We start from the raw sequence: 15,700 nt of genomic DNA on the forward strand, positions 1-15,700 counted from the left end.
AATAATTTGCCATTTAAAATAATTCCATCTACCATTGTTTGCTTTTATGGGCAAGAGCTGTTTTGTTAGGTGCAAAGTAAACAATGTTTATAATATTGTATTAAAAAAAGAAACTAAATTAAAATAAATAAGAAAAGCATGCATGCAAACAAACATAAAATCAAACCTCATGCATTTGATTAATGATTCACAACCATATTTCTCCTCCCTGCCACCTTTGTCCCTTTGACAAATTATGCAAAAAAAGTCAACCTCACAGCCCATGCATGCGTACTGATTGAATCAAAGTTGTCTCCTTAAAGTTAATGCTCTTAAAGTTGTTTTCAATTGGTTAAATATGCCATTTTTTTAATAATATATACATATATATGTGTAACATATATTGCAAAAAATTAAAATAAAAGAAGCCTTGACTTCCTTGCTCTTTCAGTATTGAGTATTGACTAGGTTAAACGGCTCTTGTCGGATCCAGCTAAGGCATTATACTCATCCCATTTATATGTTGAATATTAGACACAGTTAAGGCGTTAAACTCATATGAGATGATTTTTATTTATTTATTTTGATAACGGGAGATCAGTTCCGAAAAAATTTATAGTAACGTCACTGAAAAAAAAATATTGATGCGGGAATTTAAGAATTATGATAAATTTCATTGTATAATGATAGTAACAAATTCTCAATTGTGGGTGATGACTTAAAACTCGAACTTTATGTTGGTGGGTGAGACATATGAGTTAATGGTTTATGTGCTCTCACCTTGACTTATTAAGATTTATACAAAGAATTCAAATTGTTATATAGTTAATATTTTTATGTGAATTGTTATATAATTAATATTTCTATGTGTATTTTAATACAAAGAATCCAAAGTTTTATTTGCAACTTCTGATATATTTTCTCAATATTTTTATTTTATTTATAACCAATTTTTTTCTTATTTAACAAGTTGTAATTTATCTTAATTTATAAAAATACTCCAAATTATCATTTTAAATTATGATATATTTCCCTAAAAACAAACTGAACACTATGACTTAAACACAACAAAGAATTAAAAAAAAAAAAAATCACATATTACAAATAAAACCAAAAATCAAACCTTGTCTTTACACTGTCAATTAATAAATAACATATAATTCAGAATCCGTGGCCTTATTAATTAAATGCAATTTGACCCGTTTGACGTTTGCTTCACAAAAAGACTAGAAAAATTCTTGTGCCCCTGATTTAAATTTTCTATACGGTCAATACTAATCAACAATGATAGATAAGTTCCATGTGGCCGTATATTATAATGCATGAATTAATTTTTTTTAAATTTTTTTTAAAACAAATATTGGAATATAAAACCCAAAAACGGCACGTCATTTGAGGTCCAAATGGGCTGCCTTGGAAAACTAATATACATTTCCAATGAGCAAATCTTATCTTTAAGAAAAAAGAGGAAACATTAAAAAGGGACCAAATTAAATGACCACCAATACAAGAACTTGAACGTGTCAAAGAATCAGTTCAAATAATTTGTTAAATTTTTATTAAATTAAATATAGAAAACTATAATTCAGCCTGTTCTTTTCATTTTAAAAAATATTTTTAAATAGATAGAAAAAAATAATAATCTTGAATTCGTGTTAAATTTAATTTTTTTGTGCGTTGATGATCTTTGGGCAGCTGGGACTCATGAATAAGATTATGAGTTTTGTCATATGATAAAAGTGTGTGGTATAATTAAAAAATTTAGATATATTTTAATATATGAGTTATCTATATTTATTAAAAAAATTGTGAAAAATTGTGAGACTATAATATATGATATAATTCAGATTAGCATAAATTAAAAAAAAAATAAAGTTCTCTATGTGGAAAAGGAAAAAATGGTGATCCATGCTTTCTCTTCTTCTCGTTATGTTCTCCATAAGTATCTTTTTTTTTTACAATGAATCTATGGTTTATTTGTTTTTAAAAAAAATTTAGAGTTCTAAATTACTTTACTAAGATGTTTTTGATTAATGTAAATTTTAAAATTAAAAAAATTAAAATCCCTTATTAGGCTTTGAAAAATACAAATAATTATTTATTTTCTCAAACCAAAGTTAGCTTTCTAGCTACGTTTACATCATTTTCATGCCAAATTAATTATGTTTGTGTTAAATGCACAAAATATTTTTACAAAATAAATAAATAAATATGTTTCTAACTACACAAATCTCAAAAACAATGCATATATATATATATATATATAAATATATATTTGTTTCTATGAATATTGGGAGGATTGGTGAGAATATTTGGGTGAGAAAATGGGTGCAAAATGGTGAGCATGCGTGAGTGGGACCCACAAATGGCCGCCATTAATGGACACTCGAGAGAGGTTAAAGATTAGAGATCATCACGGTCATGGAGTCATGGAGACGACTCCACGAAACATCATCGCTCTGAAAAAGAGCAACCCAAAAGATCTCTGAGAAAAAGGTGAAATTTTTTTCACTAAATTCATGGCGGACCAAAACCAAACCTAGTTGCTTCTCCTACCTGTACACCTGAAGATTTCCAGCCTCAATCTCGGGATCTCTTTCTCTCGCTCTCTCGTGAGGTTTTTGTGGATTTGCGGGTCGCTTTTGGTGGGAAAGGAGCGATTTTGTTGCCGGATCTGGTGGGCTTCTTCTTTTTCGCGGATCTGGTTCGGATTGGCAGTGTTTAGCCCTAGTTTGGTGTGGAGGTTTTCATTGCGATGGGGAATTGTTTGGCGGTTCGGATCAAGGCTGAGAGTCCCTTCCATAGCGCCAGTACTTCAGGTTTTGGGATAAAATAAAATTAAAAATCCTCGCTTTAGGCTCGCTTTTTTAGCTTTTTTTTGCTTGTTTGGATTTTTTTTTTTTGAATCGCTTTTTGGGGCTTTATGTGTGCGCTTTTGGTGGGAAGTTGTTGGGTTTTATGAGGTGCTGATTTCTGTTGAAATTTGAATTTTTTTTTTTTTTAAAGGAATGGTTTTTGAATTTCATGATTTCATGCAAGTGGTTTGGGTTGTTGTTGCCTGACTCTATGTTCATCTCAGATAAATCTAATACTGTCTGGTTTTGTGCTTTTATGTTTCTAATTTTGAAGAGATTTATTAGTTTTAACTGTGGAGGGTGTTCTTTTGAATTTGTTAATGATGCCTTTTCCTTCAAGGATTTTATTTTATTTTATTTTTTTCTGAGAATTTTGTCACAATTATTATTTTATAATAATAATAATAATAATAATTTTTTTGGTGGACAAATTTGTGCCTTTGGATCATTGTGGCATTTTCTTTCTTCTGTTTATTTCGTTTCTATCAAAAAATTATGGTAAAAGAAGCATTTTTATGAATATATGTGAATCTTAATATTTTATAATCATAACTCTATGCCATCCATTTTTCATCTACTTCCACGCTTATGATTTTTGGATGTCCACTCAGAAACGTTAATTGAATGGTTGTGTGATTTCATACTCCAAGTAATTTTTTTTTTTTTTACTTGATTTGTAGACATTCTTCAGTTTATTGTTGCTGTATAACTGTTGTTGAAGAACATTTTGAATGAAGCTGATATGGTTATACATTTCATGTTTGAATGTTCAGGAACAACTTCTAGAAATAATAGCAAAAACGTTAATGGATTAAGTGGTTCAAGCAGCAAGGTATCATCAACCTCTGTACCTCCTACACCTCGAAGCGAGGGAGAGATCTTACAATCATCCAATGTGAAGAGCTTTACCTTCAATGATCTCCGAAATGCCACCAGGAACTTCCGGCCGGATAGTGTGTTGGGTGAAGGAGGTTTTGGTTCTGTTTTTAAAGGTTGGATTGATGAGCATACGTTTGTCGCTACAAAGCCGGGGACTGGTATTGTTATTGCTGTGAAAAGGTTGAACCAGGAAGGCTTCCAAGGTCACAGGGAATGGCTGGTGAGTTTTAATATAATCTTTTGATATCTCATTTTGTCGGTTTTGTGGCATTATGCATTCTGGTTGTTTGTGGAAATCTTACCATTTCATGATTCTGTTATCTTTTATATTATAGGTCTCCAGATAAATGTCTACAGGTAATTGAAACTATAAAACTGAGAAATATAGGTTGAGCCCTGGTTCATTTCTAGCGTTGCTTGTTCTGTCATTTTTCAACCTTTGAGGTGATAAACTTGAATATATCATTTCTTTTCATGGCAAACTTTATGTTAGATGTACTGTAATAAGAGTGAAATGAAGTACTATATTATAAGGATGAGATTTTCCAAGTGTGGCTTCAGTGAGAGTATTTTGTATTTTCTTCTAACAGAGGTATATTGCAATCACAGGCCGAGGTCAACTATTTGGGTCAATTGTACCATCCCAATCTTGTCAAGCTAATTGGATATTGTTTAGAAGATGAGCATCGGCTGCTGGTCTATGAGTTTATGCCTCGGGGAAGTTTAGAGAATCATCTCTTCAGGAGTGAGTTCTTTGTGACATGTAGCTTGGCATTCATCTCTTATCATCGCGGATCATATTTTTCGCGTGCCTTAATGTATTTATGATTGCATGACTTCCTATTTGCTTGTTTACTTTTTGGTAATGCAGGGGGTTCATACTTCCAACCTCTCTCTTGGAACCTTCGTATGAAGGTTTCCCTTGGAGCTGCAAGAGGGCTGGCTTTTCTGCATAGTGCTGAGACAAAAGTTATCTATCGTGATTTCAAGACTTCAAATATACTCCTTGATTCAGTATGTGATATACTTCATTCCTTTCGTTCAGGTTTCTGAAATTCTTCAATTTGACTTAACAGTTTTTTCCTTGCAGAACTACAATGCAAAGCTTTCTGATTTTGGATTGGCAAAAGATGGTCCGACTGGTGATAAAAGCCATGTCTCCACACGAGTTATGGGAACATATGGATATGCAGCTCCTGAGTACCTTGCCACAGGTACAAACCACACATCCTTTTTGTTTATATGCTCTGCTTTTTTAGCTGATATTTGTCAACATCGGCAGCAAGTATCTATTCTACATTACTAATCCCATCCTAGATACTTGTAGTCTATAATGAGTGGCTATCTCTGAACAAATATTGCGAATCTGTGATTAATCCTTATCTTGCATTTCTTGGCTTTGTGTGAACAATTGATTGATCTATTCACTTGCTTGGCATGACAAACCGTTTGTATTTTTGGTTTTAGGTCATTTGACTACCAAGAGCGATGTGTACAGCTTCGGTGTGGTTCTCCTAGAAATGTTATCCGGACGACGGGCAGTTGACAAGAACCGGCCATCAGGGGAGCACAATCTGGTGGAATGGGCGAGGCCATACCTCACAAGCAAGCGTAAATTCTTCCGTGTTTTGGACTCTCGACTAGATGGTCAGTATTCACTGGGAGGAGCCCAGAAAGCAGCCGCCCTCGCACTCCAATGCCTATCCTCAGAATCCCGGTTCCGTCCAACCATGGATGAAGTTGTATCCACTCTGGAACAGCTTCAGGAAGCCAAGGACACCACCAAAAGCACTCCGGCCCAAGGTAATAAAGACAGCAACCGAAAACTAGCTAACAACGGCCAGAGGTCTCGCCGGAGAAGCTCAGCAGATGTAGTAAATGGAAAAGCTGCATATCCTAGACCATCGGCTCCGTCTCTTTCTTCTTAGTTGATCGATGAAACGGGCGGATGCTTTCGTATTTATTCTTGACATCTCTCATATCACTCATTGAGAGTAACTATTTATGTATGTATTTTTGCAAATGCTGGCTTGTTGTATAGCTGCTGCTGCTGCTGCTGCTGTTCATCCAGATGGCCAATGGCAACAATCCAGAATTTTGTGTTTTTATTCAAAGTTTGTGTTAATATAGATCCATATGAGAATTGTGAATCTCTTGTATTTTTTTTTTTTCTCTTTTGTGTTGTCTTTATGTGATTTTAGTTATTTACTTACCTTTTGTTTTTATTATTATGTTAATTATAATCATAGAAACATTGAAGAACGCTGAAATTTTAATGTTTGTTATTTCTCAAAATGTTATTATTTCTTGTGAATTATTGTGATTTTAATCCAAAAACATTGGGGAAAAAATAAAGTCACTCTAATTTTTTGTGTACCTAATATAGGTATTTTGCTTTTTTGTAAATTTTGTTTTTCACAAATGACTTTATTATCATTTTTATGGTGAATAAAACTTGAAATTTCAGTGAATGATTCCTTCAAATACCCATTTTTTGTATCTTTTTTTTAATCTATTTTTATGATTTTGTTAATTACCAAGATGCGCTTATTTATTATCATTTATAGTGAATAAATGTTTAAATGTTAATGAATTATTGATTTAAGCCACCACGTTATTATTATTATTATTTTAAGAATTAATTGCATAGTTTTATATGATTTTAAACCAAAATCAAGGAAAATTTTAATTTTTTTTCTCCAATTTTATTTACTAATTGTCATCTTTAAATTTTAAATTATTATTAACCGTAAAAGTCTAAAATGCCCCGTATATATATATTTAAATTAAAGGGAAAATTACTGTTCACCCCTCGTAATTTTCAAAACTTCCCAAAAACCCCCTCCTACTTTTACACACCACGGACAGCCCTTCCGTTAGTGTTTAACTTCCCTTTTACCCCCTACCGTTCACTTCAAATGGGTCCCATGTTGTGAAATCCCATTTTTGGCCCTGAAAATGGTGGGAAAGGAAAGCGCCAAATCACATCATGTTCAACCTTTTGAAGGGCTTTCGCTGGTTTTCCGATAGACAATGCCAAGGAGTTGCATTACATCTTGTTGTTCTCCTCATTATCATACCCGAAATATATAAATCGGTTTCTAACGTAAAATGAAATTGATTTCCATCGGATTGGTCAGTGCACTTCATCTTCAAATGAGTCAGTAGTCGATTTTATTGTCGAGGCAGAGCATGTGCCATTGTCGCCTTCTCGCTTTATGGTTGTAAAGTTGTATTACGACGAGAAGAACGATGAATTACTGACGAGTTCATTTCAGTTGTAAAGTTCTTCTCGCTTATGGTTATCTATTTGTATATTTTTAAATAATGTTTAACTATTTGCTATTATCCGCTTTAAATATTTTTACTAATATGTTTAATAATTGTCATATCCGCTTTAATACTTCCCATCTCCGCTTTAACATTATCTTTACATGTATAACTATTCATAAACGTGTAAATTCTCAAAGTCTCTGCGAAAAGCGGTGATCTTTTTTTCGCTTGATCCGAATTGTTGGCATGTCGCACGTGGCGAGTGGCAAGAGTTATGGTATCCCGTGCAGTAAGAATTAACGACTGGCATTAATTCTTATGCACGTGAATATAAATTTCCGAACACACGCTCGTTCTCATCGACCAATGTCGGCCATCGTGCGTTTAACTTTTTTTCTCGGATACGAAGAGTCGACCGCTCGTGGACTTCACACCATAAATAACCGGGAAGAACCCTCCCCATGGACAACCACCCTCGTCGTCCTCATCATCCTCCTCCTCCTCCTCCTCCTCCTCTTCCTCCTCTTCCCATGGACAACCACTCTATCTCGAAAGGATGTTTCGTGAGCCTTCTTCCTTATCTTGAGAATCAATTAGCCGTAATCACCGAACTAGTTAAACTATCTTTTTCACGCTTAGTCGAAATCCTCTCATAATCGCCTGAATGCGGAGGATTCTCCAGCGGTGGATGACGGGAAAGCAATTAAGAGAGCATTTCGACTTGGGTAAGAAAAGAAAGTTTTCACGTGATGCGTGATTGCAGGAGGATTCTCTAGAGGAGGGAGATCATGAAACATCCTTTAAGACGGGTTGACATTTACCACTGAGACTTTCTCGTTAACGTTTAAGAAAAATGACGCCGCATGTATAACCCAGTTACGCTCGTGTTTAACTATCGGGATCGCTCATTTAAGTCCTACCACGACACATTGATTAATAGTCGCTTTTCATGAATGTGTGTTGTTTAACCTTTTTAATGTTAGACGTTTTGCAGTGTTCAAGTTGATGCGCTTGTTATGCAAACCGCCGCGAGCATTCGAATGTACTGGACATTTGTTTCAGCTATATCGAGGGTCGAGTCGTGAGTGTCCAAAGTCCGAGCGGACGTTGTAAATGTTAGTAAATGTTGTAAATCTTTGTAAATGTTGTAAATGTTGTAAATCTTTTTATAAATAAAACGAAACAATCGTATTTGACTGTGAACCTCGAAATTTAAACAGAGACCTAGTAAAAAAACAATGTGGGAAACAAAAAAACGCTCATTAGTAAACAATAGAAAAAAAGTTAAACAATACTCAAGTTACTCTTTAAACAATGACAACGCTGTTTAAGAAAAATACGTAAATATGTTTAAACAGTGACCCAGGAGGTACCCATCTAGCAACCCGATGTCAGTGAAAGCATTCAATTTAAACAATAACATATTATTTACATGATATAGACTTTAGTTAAACAGTTAACCGTTATGTTAAACACTATATGTATCTGTTTAAACATAAAAAGCTTGACGTTTAAACAGAGACTCATGTTGAGTTGAGAACTTTCATTCGAACGATGACAACATGTCTTCCTCGCGACAATGACATATATTTCCCTTTTTGCCCTTGGGATGGAGGGAAAAATACGCCCAATCACATCACGCCTAGTCTAACCTCTATGCATACAATGCATGCACTTTTTTTGTTTGCAGCTCGATCGCTGCTTTGTTCTTTACATCTTCTACTTCTTCTTCGTCGTCTTCGTTTTGTTCTTCATTTCATTTGGTTTGTACGATTTGGTTTTCGACCGATATATTATGGAGAGTTTTTGTGGTATCGCTAGATTCAACGGGGAGGGAAGAGTGCTAATGTTCACGGCTCGACTTCTTGGGAATTGGTGTTAATCGAGATATGTGAGCGATGGGGTCTCAAGTTTCTCTTGTCGGGGTTAAGTTCATCACACCCGGATGGATATAAAACGGTTTGCCCAATAGAAAACGATGTCGACTTCCGAAATGGACGTGTCACGTCCCACTCCATCTTCAAATGTGTCAGTAGTTGATCTTGTCGTCGAGATGTAAAATGTGCTATTGCCGAATCCTAATGAAAAACGAGGTTTACTCGTCAGAAGTTCCTTTTCTTTTAATTATTCCGATTGTTCGGGGTCATTATTGTTTAAATATGTCTCACATCGGTTAACATACTCGCATTAGTCCTTTACGTTATTAGTTAATTGTTTAAGTATTTAATTTAACGTTTAACTATTGTCATTATCGCTTAAACATTATATTCTCCGCTTAACATATTGATCTTTTCATTTGATCGAGTGTTGGCGAGTGAATTGGATTCTGCGAGTGCTCCCATTCATCCCCATGGCGACTCTCGACGGCGTGGGATGTCTTCCTTCCTCGTCGATCATTTTGAAGTGTTGTCGTTGGATATTGGTCAACGCTTTTGACTGTGTCGAACATTTCGAGGATGTACTTCAAATCATGCAATCAAAAGGAATTTTGACTTCAAATTCATAAAGAACGAAAAACATCGGAGTGATCGTGGAATGCTGCCGATGGTTGTCGTTGCGCCTTCATGCGATCAAAAGAGTATAACAAAAAAATACTTTCGTAATCAAGACAATCAACCCGTCACACACTTGCGGTGGTGGCATAGGTTCGACGTCACATCCGAAAAAGCGTCCCAAAAAAATGGGTTAGCGCGACGAGTGATTCGGGAAGCTCGAGGACCGCCCTCATGACAAGGCCATCGACATTCGGAAGGACATGTTACGGGAACATGGTGTCCACATACCATACAAGCGAGCTTGGTTGGGAAAAGAGCATGCCCGGGTGGTCCTCGACCAGGTTGACATCTCCGACTATGATCTGCTTTGCTTTGGTATGTGGATAAGGTGGTCGAGACAAATCCCGTCAGTCATGTGATCGTGGAGAGAGACGGTGATCGCTTTTAAACGTGCATTTTTTCTTTCAGCAAGTGTATTGTGGGATTCAAGAGGGCTTGCAGGGCCGCCATCGCTTTCTCGATGGTACCCACCTCCTTGGAAAAATATCGGGGTACACCACTGCGTGCCACGAGGAAAGATGGTAACAATGGTTTTTTTCCACGTCGCCTTCGGTATAGCTCGACAACGAGACCGACGCCAATCGACTTGGTTCATATCTAAGTTGGGCGATGCCTTATACGAGGGTGGAGATTATCATGAGATAATTACCTTCGTGCTCGGACGAGTCCAAGGGCCCTTGTGAGCGCAATTGCGAGAGTCTTCCCTTCTTCGCCACACGCGCATCGCCTTCGACATTTGGAGGCCAATTTTACGAAAAGCCAATGCCGACTTGGGAAGGCATCGAGGGAGGAGTGCTCGGTCTATATGCTTCCGCATTGCGCTGGGCATCCACGGCTAAAGATTTCGATGATACCGTGAATGAACTCGCGAGCCATATCACCCAAGCTCATCAATCGGTCGATTAATAAATCGGATATGGCACATTGGTCGAATTATCCGCTCGGAGGTGATCGTCGGGGTGAGATGTATTCGAACGTCGCTGGAGTCGCTCAATGCTTGATCAAGGAAGCTCGTCATTTACCGGTGACTTTAAAAATGGTCGACTCCATAAGGTCTCGCGAAATGTTGATTTACACTTAACATTTTTGTATTACCCTTTAAACATTCTCAATCTTTGTTTAATTACACTTTTTCCCGACTTTAAATATTAATCATTTCGCTTTATTTAATTACAATAATGTTTAAACATGTCGATCGAATTATTTAACCATCACCGCCTTTGTTTAACCTTATTTGCCGTGTTCAAGTTGATGCGCATGTTATGTAAACCCAAGGCGGAGCAAGCGACCAAATGGGAGACCCTACTTACGCCCGACATACATTCGGGTTAGAGATCATTGCTGAGGACAAACCGAAATCTTCGTGTTGGTCGTCAGTGTCGATGATCGCTACGGGCCGATCGACCAACGCAAAGAACTCCGTGGATCTCGCCATCGAACTTGTTCATGTCGGTACGGCAAGTTTATGGTATCCCTTGCAAAACATGCTTGCTGCAAAGAATAATGCAGCATGCACACCAACGTACATCGATGTATTAGCGGGTACTTCACCGCCGATAATTACAAAACCGCATACAAGGAAGCTTTATATTCCCCATACCCGACGACGACAGCTCGTTCGTAGAATCGTGAGCTTCGCTTACGACACCGCGATTAGAAGGCGACCGGGCGGCCTAGACGAAAGAGGATCGAGTCGCAGCGCTTTGACGTCCGCTGAAGTTACATTGCAGATCACGCCAAGGATCCGGCCACAATCGACGATCTTAGTAATGAAACCGTCGCCGACTAGGCATTGTTAATAAACCGACGATGACAGGGAAACATTGTGTATTTACAAATCGAATTGAATGTATTTATACCGAGACATTGTTATTTTTAAACGGATACATCGTAATTTGAAATATTTCAACCGATGTTTAAACGATATATGGTATATTTAAACAATGAAACGGAAATGTACACAACTACAACGTAAGTTAAACAATGAAATGAAACCGAATGAAATTTAACCTCGCCTTTACAATTGAAAAACAAACAAAATTTACATTGAGATATACAAGTCATGTTCTTCGAAAACAAAAACAATGAATTGAATTGTGTATTGATGGGCAACTTTCCATATTTAGTTAAACAATAAGTGCATTTATTTAAACAGAGAAAGTGTTATTTTAAACGGGTACACCGTAATTTGAAATATTTAAAACTGATGTTTAAACGATATATACTATATTTAAACAATGAAAGTGAAATGTACACAATTACAACGTAAATTAAACAATGAAATAAAAACCGAATGGAATTTAACCCGCTTTTACAATTCAAAACAAACAAAATTTACATTAAGATATACAAGTCATGTTCTTCGAACACGAAAACAATGAATTGAATTTGTCCGAGTTTACATTTGAAAACAAAAATCGACGATCGATATACAAGACATGTTATTCAAAAATGCAATTTAACCCGCATGCGACCCCCTTTCGTCGTGGACGCCTACCGCCTCCCTCCTTAAGTATGCGGGTAACATACCGTAATCCCGAGGTAAGGAACGGGCCTGCATCGCAGTAGCCAGTAACTCTCACCCCACAGAATCTGCTCGATAAACCGCATGACGAGATCGGCGAATCGACGCCTCCTTGTTTTTGGCGTGGGGTTTCGTGGTGCCGCACGAGCGGGTACTTTTGCTGCCGCCGACTCGCTTAACTCCATATCGACACAAAGGTCGAATAGATTCCACTGTCGAGATATGCAAGTCGAGATTAGAATACCGATTTAAATACCAAAATGATATTAATCGGACATAATTAAAGAACTTACCATGTCCAACGCGTCCCTTATCGTACTCCCGGATATGAAGAATAACGCTCAGTATTCTTGATTATCATCGTCTCGTGACGAGCGACATGGAAGTGGCCATTCATGATTATCGGGAGGATGACAATTTGAACTTCATGCAGTGCGCACAGAGATCCCCGATCATAGCCATAATCGTGTCATGCCAGTGCGTCTCGCTTTGACATAAACAGACAGTAAGCGGTCTCGATGATGGAGGCGCTTCTTGTAAGGATATGGCTCTTTTGCTCGGCGACTTTTTGTATTATGACACTGAAAAGCGCCCATCACATCATCGATGACCATCTCCTTCCCCTCAAGCGTGGTATAACCCTGTCACGTGATAGTCGACAATGGCCATTCTTCCACACGATGCAGTCTGAGGTTAAACGATAATAGATATTAGAAGACCATATTGTAAATATTTAAATGATATTATCAATTGTTACATGATATTATATATAATTAAACCAGTAAAGGCTAAAAACTTAAATGATAACATAATGGTATTAAACACTATTAGGTAATAGTTAAACACTATAAGAAACTCTTTAAACAATATCATAAAACGCTACACTTACCTCGGCTCCATAGAGCAAACTGAGGAAGATCCCTCATCAACTCCCCGTCAGATCTGATAAGACGACTCGTGCCAACCCATTTCTTCTTCTTCGAATAAAAAGCTTTCCGAGCCGTCCGGTCCAATTTTTCGATCGCCTCGATCATCTCTCTCTCGTTCTCGGGTCGGGGTCTCCCATCAAGATCTTCCTTCGATGCGGACGATGGCGATGAAAGATCAACCGCAGACACATCCTTACATTGTTGTTCTTGTTGTGGGATCGTGTCCCGCTTCGACTGCGGACGACCTGCGATGACGATCAACCGCAGACACTTCCTTCACATGGTTCTTGCTGTGGTGGGATCGCGTCCCGCTTGGTCATGGATCGCTGTTTACCACTGGGCCACGCAGAACGGATTCGACGATCTTCTCAACCGCGGGCCATGACAACGAGATCACTGGGAGACACACCTTAACTTGTTCTCGACCTTCGTGGATCTGCTGTCCATCTGACGCCGCATCTCTACACTGGCTCCACCGGGTCGACGATTTCATCGAGAAGAGAGTCAACGACCTTCTCAACTGCAGGCAATGCCACATCATCTACGATGTCCCTCCACTCGCTACGGCCATGTAATCAACGGCGATGACTCAGAATGAAGATCACCGCCATGGTATGCTATTGTTTCATCGTCACCCCGCCAGTGGAGACGAGGCAGATTGTTCTCCTCTTTTCGCAAAGTCTCTCTCGAACGTGGCCGCCTTTGGAACGACTCTTCCCGATGATGTCGCCGCCGTCACAACCCTGCTCGTCCCGTGAGCCTCGGGGCTCTTTTCGAGGATGGCATGCAAACGGCTCAGAACGCCCTTCCGATGCCGAAAGGCGACGTCGAGAAACTCGGTCATCAATCTCGGCACGCTCGCGATAAGAGTTGGTCGGTGACATCTTCGCCTAATGTCACCTGGGGCTGCCACGGCCTGAGGCCGCCATGGTCGTGGGACCGTCGCTGCCGTGGTAGGGGGTTGTCGCAATCGCCGGGTAGGGGAGGGCTTCCCGCCGAGGAACGCGCGCGCTGGGCTGGAAGTAGGAGAATCACGGCCCGGCAGCACGATGTACAGGCCGCCTCTCATCCCGCCTCGAGCAAGTGGTTCGTGAGCAATGGCATCCATCCGCCTCATTAGCGCCAACAAATATTTCTTTTCTTCAAAGATTCACGGAATCTACCAGAAACTAACATATGTAAACCAAAACAATTTCAATGAGATCATTCATTTTTAAACTATAAAACTATATATTTAAACGTTATAGAATATAATTAAACGGAGAACAAAAATATTTAAACGAGTTATGAATAATAGTTAAACGGTAAATACTAAAGTTAAACGCTAAATAAAATGTTTAAACATTAAAGACTTATGTTAGACATTGTCCATGATTTATTACCTCTTTTCCATCGAGCGATGACAAGCTCGTTTCTACCGCCGCTTGCTTCCGGTAAGTACTTTCACCGTAGCTCGTAAAACCAGACGTTAAGCGCGACCGAGCAACCCTTAATGTACCCTGTGTTGGTCTTCTTCCCGGCGCATCTATCTTGCACTCGGGCGGCCGCTGTGGAATATCCTCCATAAGCCACTAGCGCCGTCACTCGCGCCCAGTGCGTATCGCCCCATGGGTCGGTAGATCATCGACGTAATCAACGATCCAGCTTCGAACCGAGCATGATGTATTTGGGAAGAGGATCGTCCCCATGAGGTACACCATCGGAGTTTGACAAAATTATCTTCTTCTCCCTCCGTCGAACAAGTTGCACGCGAGTGCTCTTGATGGAGTCTCCGTCTCTCGTGAGGTCTTTGATAGATCACCGCCCTCGAGCCGACTGGTTTTCTTCTTCGAAAGACCACTGCGTCGCCATCGCTAACGCAGACCAAGAACGAGGGCCACATCTTGAGGTCCGAAACTCGGCGAGCTTTCCCGATCCCGAATTTATTGATGCGACCATCGTACCTTTGCAAAAGAGAATCAAGAAGGGCCCTCTCTTGGTATATGGCTTCCAGCTCGATGAACCGCATAACGGTGTCCTTCGAATAATCTCCCGATGTCGGGGGTCATGTTAACTTTCAATTCGACTAAGGTCTCACATGACCGGTGCCAAATAGCAACGCCCATTAACTAGGTTGACCGCCATAATCACAAGCCCCTGCAGATATTGACAAAAAGTTTAAGCGGAAATATAAGGTTTTAAACGTAGAAACTCTCGGTTATTAAACGGAGATATAAAAATGTTAAACAGAGACCCATTTTGTTAAACAGAGGCGATAATACTTTAAACAGAGACAACAAATGTTAAACCCAGTAACATCTCATTTCTTAAACGTCAACCCTCGTTTTGTAGAGCGACAAACCATATCAAACGAAAGCGGGAAATGTACATTATAAATATTACACAAATCATAACTAATCGAAAAACTATTTCGATAGTGTATACATACTGAAAATGCAAAACAAAAACAAAACCCTAGCCGAGAAATCTCCTGCAGACTAACAAAACCCCAGTGAGAAATCCCTCAGGACTTGATATCTTCCAACAAAAAGCAGGGAGCACAAAACAAAAACCAGAAAAATCTTTCTTTTATATGAGCAGCTTAACATAAAACCATACTCAATACCTTAGATTGCAGACTCGATGAAATGCCAACTAGTCATGCGGGGGACTTCTCCTTGAGATACGGGTGGAAAGGGAAAAGTCGATGAAATGCCAATTACGGAG

The 15,700-nt window shown here is 38.8% G+C and overlaps 1 protein-coding gene across 1 annotated transcript; it reads left to right on the top strand.

Annotated features, from left to right (window-relative positions):
- The first annotated feature begins 2,625 nt into the window (after positions 1-2,625).
- On the top strand, positions 2,626-5,872 carry LOC120273632 (receptor-like cytoplasmic kinase 176). Its single transcript, XM_039280306.1, has 6 exons — positions 2,626-2,798; positions 3,608-3,933; positions 4,323-4,458; positions 4,585-4,727; positions 4,804-4,927; positions 5,181-5,872. The coding sequence occupies exons 1-6, from the start codon at positions 2,735-2,737 to the stop codon at positions 5,639-5,641; spliced, it is 1,254 nt and encodes a 417-aa protein (XP_039136240.1). The 5' UTR covers positions 2,626-2,734; the 3' UTR covers positions 5,642-5,872.
- The last annotated feature ends 9,828 nt before the right edge of the window (positions 5,873-15,700 follow it).

Source organism: Dioscorea cayenensis, chromosome 12, assembly GCF_009730915.1.
Source record: "Dioscorea cayenensis subsp. rotundata cultivar TDr96_F1 chromosome 12, TDr96_F1_v2_PseudoChromosome.rev07_lg8_w22 25.fasta, whole genome shotgun sequence".
Lineage (NCBI taxonomy): Eukaryota > Viridiplantae > Streptophyta > Magnoliopsida > Dioscoreales > Dioscoreaceae > Dioscorea > Dioscorea cayenensis.